This window comes from Notamacropus eugenii, chromosome 1 (genome assembly GCF_028372415.1).
Source record: "Notamacropus eugenii isolate mMacEug1 chromosome 1, mMacEug1.pri_v2, whole genome shotgun sequence".
Classification (NCBI taxonomy): domain Eukaryota; kingdom Metazoa; phylum Chordata; class Mammalia; order Diprotodontia; family Macropodidae; genus Notamacropus; species Notamacropus eugenii.
In genome coordinates, this window is record NC_092872.1 from 202,146,232 (window position 1) to 202,161,079 (window position 14,848).

The 14,848-nt window shown below is 39.9% G+C and overlaps 1 protein-coding gene across 10 annotated transcripts in view; it reads right to left on the reverse strand.

Annotated features, from left to right (window-relative positions):
- FGFR2 (fibroblast growth factor receptor 2) overlaps positions 1 to 13,508 on the reverse strand; it is a 115,673-nt gene extending 102,165 nt beyond the window's left edge. For 4 of the 10 annotated variants that reach the window (XM_072624321.1, XM_072624335.1, XM_072624314.1 and 1 more), the window contains exons 1-2: positions 12,913 to 13,478; positions 7,227 to 7,502 (exon numbers count right to left, since the gene is read on the reverse strand). In XM_072624321.1, the coding sequence (XP_072480422.1) occupies positions 7,227 to 7,392 (166 nt within the window). In that variant the 5' untranslated portion in view covers positions 7,393 to 7,502; positions 12,913 to 13,478. Of the gene's footprint in view, positions 1 to 7,226; positions 7,503 to 12,912 lie in introns of all 10 variants that reach the window. The other 6 variants (XM_072624376.1, XM_072624366.1, XM_072624358.1 and 3 more) reach the window with 3 other exon arrangements.
- Between the last annotated feature and the right edge of the window lie 1,340 nt (positions 13,509 to 14,848).

The following is a 14,848-nucleotide window of genomic DNA, read 5'->3' on the forward strand; positions in this document are numbered from 1 at the left end:
TTGGGACTATCCCACTGTCAACTTCCAATTTAAAGCAGAATGGTTTTCAAAGGGTCTAAAATTGCCAATTCCAAGGATCTTTATAATCATCTTGTAAGCACACACACACACACACACACACACACACACACACACACAGAGTTGGCTTTTTCATATGTATTTCCAGATATTTCTAAAAACAATTAGAATTAGTCATGTATGGAAAAATTCAATAGTAGACTATTATGTGTAAAAACTCAAGCCACATGTAATATAGATGGAGAGTGAGGGCCAGAAAATATTCATGAAAATTTATGCAGGATTTGTTTTTGCAGTTACATTATGGGTCTGAGTTGAGCTCTTTTAAGGGGAGGTGCTACATAAATCATACAAATATGTATGCCCTATAACCTCATTCCTGAGCCTATCAGCATTTTCATTATAAGCTATTTTTCAATTTCCTCATAAAAAGTGTCACCATAAGCTGAAATTCTATATATATGGTCTCTGTTCAGAAAAAAACTTGGAATTTACTACTCTCTAGTTGTGCAAGAGGTAAACAGAGCTGCAACAATCTGACGCTGATTCAGAAGGTCCAAAAAGAAAGAAGAGGCAATTTTAATACATACAGGATGGTCCAATGAATCTCAACTGTGAAATAACTGTTTACAATTTTCCAAAAGAAATGGCAACTGTTGATGACTTAGTTTGAAAACCTGCTAAGATACAAGTTTTTCCCTCTACTCCCAAATATAATTTTTTTCACTTTATGCACTAAATATTTAACTTGATCATAAAGGCTAAAAGATCAACACTAATCTACTTTCTCAAAACTCTGATGAGTTAACAAATAAATAATTTAAGAGCTGGGAGATCACATGAGGATAATAATGTGTTGTTGCATTCTACCTCTGAATCTACTCCTTTTGGTGGCTGCCATTTTGCATTTTCTCTGTGGCTGGATAATCTTTGAAAAAAATGAGGCTAATTTAAATACTTAATATTTCTCTGACCTTGGGCGTGTCACTTTTCTGGGACCCAGTTTCCTTATCAATAAAATGCAGTGGGAAGGGAGATGGAATAGATGGTCTCTGAGGTCTCTTCTAGATCTAAATCTATAATTATCACCTATGTTCTAAGCACTGACAACTATAGTTGAGAAGGGTGAGAAGTGAAAATATTTCCAAACTTGTATTTTCATAAAATTCAGATGTAGGCATTCTCATGATAGTCCCTGGATTAAAATAGCCACCACCACCCCCAAACACCACAATATCACTAAACAGGTAAAACTGATGCCTCTTACAGAATCCTACTATTTGCTAACAGTCTGGAAATGCATGGCTACATGACCTCCTCTCTTCATCCCTCACCTGCTATCAAAGAATGCTATAGTATCCTGATCCCATCCCTCAGGTCAGTAGGATGGAGAAACTGGCCTCAGATTCCATAAGAGACTTGACATCAAGAGCACCAAGGTCACACAAGGCCTGGTAGAAACATGGGCCAGCTTCCCAGTCATTCCCAAAGGAATATGTTAGCAAGCAATAGGAGGAAGTGACCCCTACAGAAAGGGAAGATGGCGGCCACCAGATCCCACGGTGATTATCACTCAGCTAACCAAAATGGAACTCAAGATAATCTTAGGTCAAAGGTCCTGCATGTGAACTGTTCCTTAAATTAGGAACTTTGATTCCACATCTTGCGCACACTCCTCAAAAAGATGTCCCGTGATAAGTTGGAAGAATGAAAAACACTTCCACTACCTCTCCAAAAGGTCATTCAGCACTTACTTTCTTCTTGATCAGCAGAACATCAGAGACACAGTAGGGAATCAGATATATAGAGGACAAATCCAGTGGCTACGTGTTTGGGAAACTCATGAGTTTAAATGGAGAGACAATGAAAAAGAAGGGGGGGAGGGGAAGATCGTCTCTAAATCTCAAGAGGCAAAAAAGAATGCCAAATGTAGGGTGAAAATTCACCTTTTGAAACAAAGACCCAGCATACTTACATGTCACAACATGAAACTGAAAAAGTCAGTAGCACTTGAGTAAGGACAGTGAAACATAAATCTGAGAACAGGGGGAAAAGAAGCCATTTTTGAACCCCCCAGCTAAAGACAGTCATCTATGCAGATGCAAACAGGTAACACATGCAATAGCTAGCTCAAGGAAAACAGAGAGACCACAGATTTGGTTTTATGAATCTCAAAGTAAATGTCCCAGGTCATTAATTAAAGATTAATAAGACAGGTTGGAGAGAACCTTACAATGATGGCCTACCAACATTAAGGATGGCTAGTGGCTTCTTCACCATGGATGGTCCTTACAAAGTAAAAATTGAAAAAAAAAATCATCTCTAAGCTGAATGACGATTCCCTGTATTTTATTTGGAAATGTGAAAGGCAAACAAAACCTTTCCTGAGGAAACTGAGCTGCTGGTTTTCTTATGTCCTTTTAATTACTCATTAAGTCTGACCCTGGCATCTCTTTACCCTGGGCTGCAAAGGCATTTAGATTCTGACTTCTAGCAAGGTTGTATAGGCATGGAATCTGTCATAGAAAGTTCAAGGTTGGATTATTCAATCCAACCCTTTCCGTTTTACAAACTCTTAGAAATTAAGGACTCTTAATCGTTTGAGGAGATAAGGATAATCAGACCACAGACTTTTAAAGTTGTAAGAGGATTGAGAGGTGATAGATATGGAGTAGTAAAAGGTCCAAGGATTGGGTCCCAGATCTGGGTTCAAATTCACACTATACTCCCTACTGGTGGCATGACCTTGCACAAGTCACTTCATTTCCTTGAGTCTCAGTTTCCTTATCTGTAAAATAAGGGCCTGGGAGTTAAGGTGAAAAAGATGGGTGGTGGCAATGAACATGGTAATTCTACCCAAATCAGAGAAATTAAATCATACTGTTTTGCCAGACTTGTTTTCAAGATGTAGTATTAAACACAGGTCTGTGTATGAGTTGTGAAATATTTTACATACTAATAAAGAATGTGTACTTCTTTGTGTGTTCAGCTTCATAAGCCTGTATTTAGCTTAACTGGGCAAGAATAAGTCTTTGTTAGTAGACTCTCAAGTTACAGTCAAATCTTGCATACCAACACTAATGGAGAATAGTAAAGATACAGATCATATAAAACAAATAATTTTTAAATGATTTTTTTCTTGAGGATAGTGTTGTTATTTTTAAATCTGCATTAAAATATGAGTGTATCTGACACTTCAGGGATTTACAAGGTCTTCTGGCATAGGGCAAAATGTGATAGATATAGGGTTGAAATTCTGCCTTTGATTGATGCCTCAGAATCTTACTCTGAGAGACCAGGCACAAGTCATTTACCTTCTCTGAGTCTCAGTATTCTCTTCTGTAAAAAGGGGGAGAGGAAGAGATTCCACTAGATGACCCCTAACATCCTTTTCCTCTCTAAATCTATGACGCTATCATCCTAAGATCTGTAATATGACAATAATGTTTGCATTACCTACTTTACTGGGTTGTTATGAGGTCAGTGCTTAGAATGGGACACAAATGTTAGTTATTATTATTAAAATACTCAATACAACACAAGGAAGCCATACTCTGGGGACCTGACTTGGCCTCTTCCACGCTTCCGAAACTCCAGCCTGGTGAAGGTATCGCCACCTTGTCCAACACAACTCAAGTTAAGTTAACCCTCTAGAATTAGTGTCTTTTTTCAGGTTCATACTTTCTCCCGGGTGGGAAAGTAATTAAGTGTTTTGGTTTAAAAAGGGACTTTTATTCCAGCTCCAGCTGGGTTAGAATAAACAAAGATCCTGTTAATGTCAACAATGACTTAATTAAGCAAAGTAGGTGACAATGTCAATAACAACTTGAAAGTTAGATCTGCCTCCTCCCAGGGGGAATATCAAGAGTTGACTGAACTTTAAATAATCAGAATATTTATTAATCAACAACCTACTGGAGCCAATAACTTTGCACTTGGTTCCTGAAGACAATAAATTCTCGTTTCAAAGGTAAGTTGTATTTTTTGACAAAATTAAAGCCGTCTGGAGGTCTGTCATTAATAAACTATTTTTATGAGACTGGAGCATAAATACTGCTTGTATTTGTATTTTAAAAAAAAAGGAGAGGGAGATAGTGTCAAGACACTGGGATAGAATTACACTATATAGTGAAAGATAGAGTAAAGGGTCATTCATCTTCCTGTAGCGTTAGAATGACCTTTCACAAACAGGAGGACCCTTTTAGAAATTTTTCCATCTGGACACTTTTTCCTCTAGTCTAACTCCCATAAAACATTATTAAACTGAATTTCTTAGTTAATTAACCACCAAGAATCTCCAAAGATAGAATTTCCTATGAGAAAAAAGCAAGAGAGTGAGTTGGCCAGGCTACTGAATATAGTCAGAGGGCTTGAGTTCAAATCCTGACACTGTTTCCTATTTGACCTTTGGTTGAGTAAATAATTATCTGAACCTTCATATTCCTCTCCTGCAAAATGATAACATTGGCCCTGTGAAGTCCTTGTCAGCTATAAATGCTATGAGAGGTATAGGTTTGACTTGCTATTTAATAAAACTAAACTCAATTCACAAAAACAAGTACTTTATCTCAATTCTTTTAACACCTTGTTCTAACAAGTCTCAGTGATTATACAGCAGGGAAGTTAAAAGCAGATCATAAGAAAGCAACCAACCAGCTAGTAAATCTGGTTGTTAAGACTAATGAGTATTCATTTTTAAACTATATTCTTGTATATAATTAGATTCTCTAGTTAACAATCTCTGACCAAAACACTCTTTCAAAGGAAAATCAAGCCTTAGTAGAATATGATAGCGTAGAGGTGCCTGTGCTAATACTATGGCACAGTAAACATGGCTGATTGAAAAATAAAGCATCGCTTGGTTAATATCCAAAACTTCTCCAAAGGATACCATTGGCATGTACTTCCATATAGACTATCTACCAATAGAAATGGAAATGGGTGTTATGTGCTTATTAAGATCAAACATTTGACTGAAGTACCTAGCATCACATAGTTTTCTTAAAGTAGGTAGAGCCTTAAAAGATCATTTAGCCCAATTTTATTGACAGATAAAGAAACTGAGTTCAAGAGAGGATGGTATTTGTCCAATGACAGGCAAATATTTAATGGTTGAACGAGAAGTAGAACCCAACTCTCTCATGATCTCCCACATAGTGATGACTAGGAATTTTACCCAAAGAACTATCCCGGAGAACTGTTTCTCTACCCACACAAAGACCATGCTCTACTTTTCCTCTCTATATAAATAAATCCAAAGACCAAGGTTCAAATTCCAACACTACCATTTACTGTCTATATAACTCTGAGCAAGACAATTAACTTCTTTAGGACTCAGTTTCCTCACCTGAAAAAAATGAGCAAGATGACCTCTAAGGTCCCCTCAACTCTAAACCTATGATCCTAAGATCCTATGATCTTTCTCATAGAATTAATAGAATTTTAAAATAAATCTTCCCTGATCATCTGTTGAAATAAATTTACTACCACACTGTAACAAAAGCAATATAAATTCAGATGAAAAAAGGCCACTTTCTTTGTAAAAAAAAAAATACACAATTTACTGAAGTTACTTTTTTCTTTAAATCTCAGCACCCAACTTGTGTTATGTCATACAATCAAGGTAAAACTAGTGGTTAAGAAATATCCATTTTCACTCATGGCAAGATTAACTTTTAAAAATACAGACACATCCATCAAAAATCAAGGACTTTTCTGAAAATGTCTTCAAATAAATGTTTTTATGATACACTTCATTTCATAAAATGAAGTTTCTGTTGTATTACATATGTAACAGAAACACCAAGAAGAAAAACTGTAACTTTTCTGATCTTAGTTGCAAACCCACACCATTCTCCCTTCTCAGGGATATTTATGAAAGCCTTTATTATGCCATCAGACCTATTAATTATAAAGTCTTCATTCCCTTTCCTTAACAAAAGTTCAGCATTCTGACTTACGCAATCACTTCAGGTTAACAGTGTCTCGGTGCAGGAAAAGATTTGACCTTGTTTTCAATAACTGTCACACATTTCTAGTGTTCCTCTTTGAAATCCTTGTGTCGCCTGATGCAAGAATTCAAATCTTTCCTCTTCTCTCCACCCCCATCACAAACCAGCACCATTTGTTTTTCTAACTAACGCTGAAGATGTTTGTGCTGCCTTCCCTGCTCCAGCCTGTCTTCCATGTAATCACATTCCTGATCATTTAACCCTCTAACTCTGACACTTCCCCATAACAGCTGACCTGAAGCTGGGGATCACTCATGATGGAAGCGTGCTCCTAAAAGACACCAGGTGGGCAATCAACAAACAGGTTCATTAAGTGGTGATGAGAGTCTGGCTTTTCCTTTTTAACTCTCAGATTACCACTTGAAAAATAACTCTGCTACCAATATTCTTTCGTGATGACAGATTTCAGTCTTACGCTGACTAAAAGACTTGGCTAACGTGATTTCCGAAGAGACTACCAGAGGACCCAATTCTGTATATCTAAATATATTCAACCTCAGTACTAAGGCTTATTGTTCTACCTTGTTTTAAAATGAAATTTTGAAAGTTGAGACAATTCTGCTAAATGTATGAGTGAGAATAAGGTGCAATTTACTTCAGAACTAGTCAAAAACCAAAGCCAAGCTTTTGTGATCTAGACTCAGGAAAAGCACATTGACTTAAAATTCAGAAAGACTGTTAGATGTCTAACGTCTCCATTCTGAAGTTCAGAAGGAACAGCATTTTTAAAATGCCAGTAATGCTGGGGTTTGGTGATTTCCCTGGACAGTTCCCTTTGTTAGGAAGCAGTAACTCTTTGTACTTTACTCAGGTATATCTCCCAAGCTAGACTGCTGCGGCAGTGTATGTGTATAATGAATATAGCATTCATCCTTCACAGCTTTCCAAGGAACTAGGAGAGGAATAGTAAACTGTTTGCTGGCTTCTCCATTCACAATAAAGAGCTACAGAATACTCGAAATCGTGAAGATGTATCACCCTGCTTGTGTCTCCCCAGTAAACACCTCTCCTGCTCTAAAGCTGCACCCCACTCCAATCATAAACCTGAAAGACCATTCCAAAATTCTCAATGGAATTTCAGTTATGATACACAGGTAGCAGTTAATCACAAAAATAAAATTTCAAAGATGCATGACATTTCCACAAATAGAATTGGAACAAAATTTGAAATCCAAAAAGTGTAAGGACATAACTTACCTTCAGGTTCTAAGGTGGTGTCCTCAACTAAATTGAATGATGGTCTGGCCAGGGAAAAGGTTGCCATGGTGACCAAGACCAGGCATATGAATCGACCCCAGCTGACCATCTTCACTGTGACAATCCCGGGTCCTTTTCCATAGTTCCATGTGGACATTAATCCCATCTGAACACCTCTAAACAAGCATGGACCACAAGCAATCCCTTCAGCCTTCGAAAGGCTCAGAAATGTGGCTGCTATTGTGACTGCTGCTGCTGTTGCTGCTACTGCTGCTTCTGCAGAAGGAAGGAGATTTGATGTGTCAGTGAAATCAACCTGAATGCCAACTGAAAATCTTACCTTAAACTCAGAGCGGGAGGGTTTCTCCAATATGAAAAAACTGAGTTACCATTCACTATCTATGAATTATTTCTATCATCACCTCAGATCCCCTAGTATTTTTAGAATCCAGTTCCAAAAAAAAGATTGGAATTTATGGCAATAATTAAAAAGTTAAGATTATTTCCCAAAAAAAAACTGAAATAAAAGAGCATCTATGGGTACCCTATAAGAGAAAAACCAACCAAAGAGGTATTTCAAATATTCGGTGTATATTCTTTTTATCATTTGGAAAATTGGATCCCTCTCCATCACTCTGCTCTTCCCTAGAGCAAGAGAAACAATCCTGACCTTAGTTTCAAGGGCAGTAGAAGAAGCAGCTACAAAAGAAAGTTAAAAATACTCCAGCTGGCATAATAGGACTTGTTAACTACTCTTCCTTCAACTTTGTCCTTGGTAACAATGAAAATGTGAAGAACACTGGTTCCAGACAAACATTTCTGCTGGGCAAGCAACCAGCCTAGAAAAACAGAATGCCCTTCACTTTGTACCAAAGGAAAGGGAAAGGTAAGATAGCAAGCAGCATAGAAACAAATGTTTGGAAGCCTCAGAGAAAACAATTTCTACCAGTTTTCCACTGGTCTTAAATCAGTTTCAAATACAGATGTTTCATTCACCTTTTCTCCAAATTGGCCACTTAGCTACAAGAATGAGGGAACCAGCCAGTCTGAACCCTTTATCACCAGGAGTCAATCAATGCCCACACCACAAATAACATTAGTTCACATTTATTTAATGTTTGGGGGTTCACAAAGTACTTTCATTCCTTATTTCATTTGATTCTCATCACCCACTCTGTAAGGTAGGTACCATTATTACATGAAATTATAAATTGAGAACTGAAAGAGAACTTAAAGTCCATTGATTCCAACTGCCTCATTTTACAGATAAAGAAACTGAGGCACATAGAGGTTAAGCAACTTGACCAAGGTCAATCAGATAAAGTTGTCCAAGGTCACTCAGAGAGTGTCTCAGAGATTATCTTTGAACTCAGATTTCCTGATACTCAATCTAATTCTCCATCTACTTCTCACTGAAAATGGCCTAACTCAGTAGAAACCACCTTTGACCTGGATCTAACAGATTAACAGACCAACATAATCTAAATACATAAATAAGAGAGAAGTCAAGCCTAGAAAGTAAACAAACAGAAAACCCTAAATCATTTCTATATCTCTGAGACAGGGATCCTGATCTAGATTTGACCAATAACCCAAGGTTAGCAACTAGTTGCTGAAACTTCAAAAGTGACAGCTGTAAAGATGAGCTCAATTTGTTATTTTGTTATTTCCTCAGTCCTCTATTAACTCTTCTCCTGTGGGAAATTTAGGGAAGAGTAAAATATTAACAAATTACTTTTCATCTTAGCAACCTTCTCACATATTCATCCTAGAGACAAACTATATTGCATAGGAGACAGGACACAGCACTGGATTTGCTTGACCTCTATACACCTCAGTTTCTTCATCTGTAAAATGAAGCACTTGGATTCAATGGATCTAAACTCTCTTCTAGGATCTATGGTTCTATGACAATCCATGATTCCATGACAATCTATGATTCTATGACAGTAACAGCATTGCCCTGACAGGCTGGGTGATGAGTAGGGGAGCTGATTTCCTAAAAGCCTCTACACCACTCCCCCACTTCGTGCTAATTGTAAGAGGGAGTTAGAGCAAATCATTAAAGTAACTGGGCCTCAGTTTTCTTCATGAGTAAAATGTGCAGAATTATGTCTGCCCTACCTACCTCTCAGGGTTGTCATAAAGAACAAATGTACAAGAAAGTGCTTTGTAAACTATAAAGTGTCGTGTAAACATAATGGAACATTATCGTTATTCTTTAAAGGGAAAAGTTGACAGTCTTAGAGAATCTGACTCCCAAAGGAGAGCGGGTAGGACTATTCATAACTTCAGATTTCACAGATTGTGAATCTCTTGGGATATACACTGTGTACTTTTTTTTTTTTTGCATTCTATGAATGATGACCCTCAAAATAAGGTTCCAAAACTACAGAGCTTTTCCCCAAATTTCTAATCAACTTGATGGTCCAGTTATGAAATTATATTTCAACACTGCATGAGCTTTCACATAATATCCCAGATTGCTCCCACTGACCTTAACTAAAAACATTGCCACTGTAAAGATAATTGCCAGAAATAGTTTTCAGGAAGGTACAACACTATTTCAAAAGGGGAAATCTAAAGAACCACAGGTCTTAGAGGGGGGACACTTTCTATGTTTATTATAGACTCTACTCCCTCAAAAACATATATGTATGCATAATAAATGTCTAGATGCATGCACATATAAGTATTTTATATAGAGATAAGCAGATACATACATGTAAAACCATACAGATATATGAATACAGAACCCTATTTTCAATTCAGTCCCATTTTTTAAAATTTCCTTTTTTTTAATCCCTGGTGTTTTCTATGGTATGATTTTCAGAGTCCTCAGATTATAACTGCATCTATTTCTAAAGCATCTACACTCATCTAAAGTGGAAGATGAATGAACCTGTTTACTGATGACCACAAATATCCTCAAAGTGGATTAAAAAAAAAAAACTTCCCGATCCTTCTGGAGTATGCTGTTTACAACACTCTGACAATCTTTCACTACAAACAGGAGAATTCTGACAAAACTCCTTCAGAACTCCAGTTAAAACATGATTTCTTTCATGCAATTATCTGGGCAGAAGACCTTCAGAGCTGAGAAAATGTGTCTAGTGTCCCTCAGACCTAAAGGCATCCTAGAAACAGAAACCTAAAGCACAGGTCCATGGATGCCATCATCTTCTGTGACCAGTCCTGTACCTAGACGATTCCAGATTAAACACTCATCAAAGAAACATTCCCTCATTTTAGAGTGGCCACGGCCCATGACAACATTCAATGAAATCAAGTTCTTTCCTAGTGCTCCCTGCCAGAGTTTCCAACGTATGGCAAGACCTCCTACACTGGATAATTATGTACCTCTATTTCAATGTTTGGAACACAGCCCCAGCATGTTTCTGGCCTCCACAATCCCAGCTTCCTGACTACAATACCATAATCCCTCCTGGAGTCTCAGACTCAGTGAAAGCCGCACGTAGTGTTTATTTTTCCCCTTGAAAGGGAACTCTGTCTCTCGACTCAGCCTGTACGTGGGGAGGTGCTGTCAGCCTCCAATGATTGATCGTTCTCCTGGCCACCCCTCATCAAGTCAATTTTCACCTCGTCACATACCTGCCCAAATTACTTTGCCAAACAGACAGGCTGGAGAAAGCAGCTTGGGATACAGGAGAGCTGACCCTAGTTCATCCAAGCCCCATCTGAACTTTAAAAAACAAACACCTTAAAAAAAAAAAAAACCCAACACTCATACGCATAAATTTAGTGAAGGTCTGGTGTTAATAAAGGTTAGCTTTGTGTCCTTTTTTTCCTCTCTATGACATTGTTGATTTAATTATGTTCAGTTCTCCTGGGAGAGATTTCTCCTTTGTAGATACTACGTCAAGAAAGTCAATAGAAGCTAACGTAGTGATGTACCCAGTCGGGAGACCCAAAGCGGACAGACTTCCTTCTCCTTCTAAAGAAAAACCTTAAGATACAAGCCATTCAGCTTCCCCTAAGGGATTACGAGGGAGCCGGGCGCTAACAAAGTGCAGCAGCTAACGTAAAAATAAAATTCCTCCACACATTTAAATCTCAAAACAAAAAGTCCCAGACTTGGTACTACAGTCCCTACATGTTAATTCTTGAAGGCGTAATGAGAATTTGTAGGCAGCCCGAGTCTTTTTTCTCTCTCAATTTCATTGTTGGATTTCTTTCATTTGCCTGCCTGGAATATCCTGTTTTTCTCCAAATCTTTCACCACTAAAGAGGTTGGGGGGGGGGGGGGGGAATCTGCATATTAATTGACATTCCTGGGAGAGCTGGAGGGGCTACTGATTGCTTTCTATTCAAACTAAACAGGCTTTTCAGATGAAAATGAGTAAAGGCTAGTAGAAGATTTACAGGGATTTGGTACAAAGCAGACAATGGGGTTTTAAATGTTGATAGCTTTTCACACCAAACACATAATGGGTCACTGTGTGAAAAGATAGCTTTTGCTTTAAATATACATTTTATTCATTTGAGAAAGGGAAATTTATGGGCTACCCCAAAAAAAGAGTTTGTAGGAAAACACCGGGAGGGTCTCGGAAGGCTCCCGCCCCCCTTAGGCTCTGGGGCTCTAAGTTACTTTTGTGGCTAATTTTCCCAGAGCGTCTTAAACTCACTGCTGCTGCTCCCCACAGGCACCCCAGGCTTTTTGCGAGTGTGCTCAAACTTCATGTGCAGGGTGAGCGTGTCCCTCTCGGGGAAGAGGATTAGCACACAAGTTTTCACGTTTGCCATTTCAACACACTCTCCTCCCCTTCTTTGAGCTAACGCAAGCCAGGAAACTCGAGAATAAATGAGTCGAGTCCTCCAGTCGGTTCCCATCTCTGCAGAGGGAAAGAGTTCCTGCTAATAAGTCTAGCTCCCGTTCCGTCCTCCCCATCGCCCTCTCCGCAGACATCGTCCAAGGGAGTGGTGTTGTGGAGGTTTCCCGGGAAATCCGGGCAACCCTAAGGGAAAGTCTACGAACCCCCTCCACCCAACGAGAGACATTCTCGGGCATTTGAACTAATACAGATGAAAAGAATTGGCTGGCTAATAACTGGGGATGTGGGACGGGGAGGGGGCGGAGGGAGTAAGCGATCCCTTTAGCCGGGGCACAAACACCGGGTAGGGGGGGCACGTTCATCTCGATTGATCCTGGATGGAGATCTCACGTGCCGGAGCCACTGAACTAAAAGGATCCAGCGTTGCGAAAGCGCCGCCTCTGCCCTGGACCAGCGCTCCCGCCAGCAAGCCTTTTTTGGGGGGGAGGGAGGAGGAGGTGTCTGGGTGCATCCTCGCTGCCTCTCCAGCCTCCGCGCAGCGTCGCTCGCTAAGTCTGAATCTAAAGCGCGGCGCCAGCAGGAAGGGGGAATTGGGGGGAAAGCCAGGCTGCCGTTTTGACAGGGGAGGCTTGGGGAGGAGAGAAAGAGGGGAGCTAGAAAAAGGAGCTAGTCACCCAACCCCGAGCCAGCCCGGTCTCAGCCAGTCCCGACTCCTAGCAAGTGAGCACCGAAGCAAAACTAAAGGGCAGCGGGCAAGCAGCCTCCCGTGGGGCTCCCCAGCCCCAACCCCACAACCAGACTTCTCCGGGCCGCCGCAGCTTCTCTCCCTCCGGTTTCCACATTTCCCATTTGTATCTGGTCGGGTCTCACTTGCGTAGCCCCAGGACAATTACCTTAATGGCAAAGCTCCGAGAAAATGCGATCTGCCTTTTTTTGCCCCAGCAGCAGGCGCGTACGTACGGGATGAATCAAAGTGACGAACCCCGGGTCCCTTTGGGGGAAAACTCAAGGGGGAAAAAACAACCAGAAGAAAACAACTGTCCCTCAGTTATTCCCGGCTCGAGGTACTCAAAACTTGGATGCAAAACCCAGGTTATGGAAGAGTGCAAACATGACTCCTGGGATCCGCGGACAGGCTTCAGATTGAAGAAAGGGGAAAAAAGGAAAAAGAAAGAAATCAGCCTTAAGTTTCATCAACAAAACTTTTTTTCCACTTCTGAACAGTGAAAGCTTGTCCAACACCTCCAGCCTTGGAAAAGCAAAGAGTAGTTTCCAGCCGAAAACATCGCTCTCTAAAAAGAGACGTCTCGGATCCAGGTAGGCTTCACGCAGAGTTCCCCGTTGGAATCTTGAAAGCTTTGTCAAGTCGAAGATCGCCTTTTCTCTTGCACATACACACGGACACCCAGACGCGCACTCCCTTCTCTCTTTCTCTCTCCCTCTTTCTCTCACTCTCTCCTCTCCTCCCTTCTCCTCATCAGGTCACTCCCCGCCTCTGTTGAAACCTGAGCCATTTCCTGGACAGCTCTACCCTGCTCTTCCAATCAGAATCCTCGCCTGCAAATGTTTAACCGTGTGCTCTCCGAGGGGATGCTCGAAGAACGCAGGAGCTCCGGGAGGGTTGGACTCAGCGTTCTCTTTGACAACGCCTCCAAGTGGTACAAATTCACTCACAGACTAGAAAAAGGGAGCCCGGATAAAATAGGGACGGAAAATAAAACATAATCTTGTATTCCTAATGACTGGTTACAGTCCCTTCTCTTCCTCTACCCCCACCCAACTCCTCAATGCCAATCTAGCGACTGGCAGAGTTAGAGGTTTGTTTTGCTTTTAAAGTCAGCACATGATGGTGATTCTGATGTGAGCACTATATGGAATTTTTTTTTTGTAAATGCCCTTAATGGTTTGCTATACTATTATTGCGGGGGTGGGAGGAGGATCAATGCAATTGAAAAAATGATAGACTATAAAGAGGGTGAATTTTTTTCCAGGAAAACTGCATTTTCAATCTTATAAGAAATGGCTTGGAATCAGTTAAAAGAAATAACCTCTAACAATAAAATTGTCTCCACGTACTTCTTTACCTCCTCTCATTCTAATCCCCAAGATTAGTTAAGGAAGTAAAATTTTGATGAAGTTCCCTGTCCAGGCCATGTCATTGACTTAGCTACCTGAACTTGGGCAAGTCAAATGACTTGGACTAAGAGGCTGGACTAGAATGGTCTCTAAGCACCCTCCCAGCTCTAACTTTCTATGATTCATTCATTTTGCTCTTCTCTGGCTCATTTGGCTTAATTCAGCAGCAGCCTTTGCTAATGGGATACTTTACTTTTTTACTGACTCTGAGGGGAGGGGAGAGGTTTTGTTTCTTGCCTAATTCCCATCCAATTCATTTACTGTGTTTTGCTTCAAAATCTATTTTTTAGAGAAAATACTTCAAAACTGCTTAAAATATTTCATAAGCTTAAAAATAGTATACAGTATGCATCATTTATTAGAATGGAGGAAATTACTATACATGGAGGAAATTACTTTTCTTTATGATGCATCATATACTGCTTCTGTAAAAAAAAAACATTACTTATATGTAATTTTAAATGCGAATGTAAAATTGTTTCTGTCAATATGCTGTGTCATGTTGGGAAGGGAGCAATAGAATGGCTGAAGTCCTTTCACCTAGGAAATCTTTAAGTTCTTCCTCCTCTCCCACCTCTTTTTCCTCCTCCTCCTCCTTCTTCTTCTCCTTTTTCTCCTCATTCTTCTTCCTTCTCCTTCCTCTCCTCCTTCTTCTTCTTGTTCTTCTCCTCCTTCTTCTTCCTTCTTCTCCTT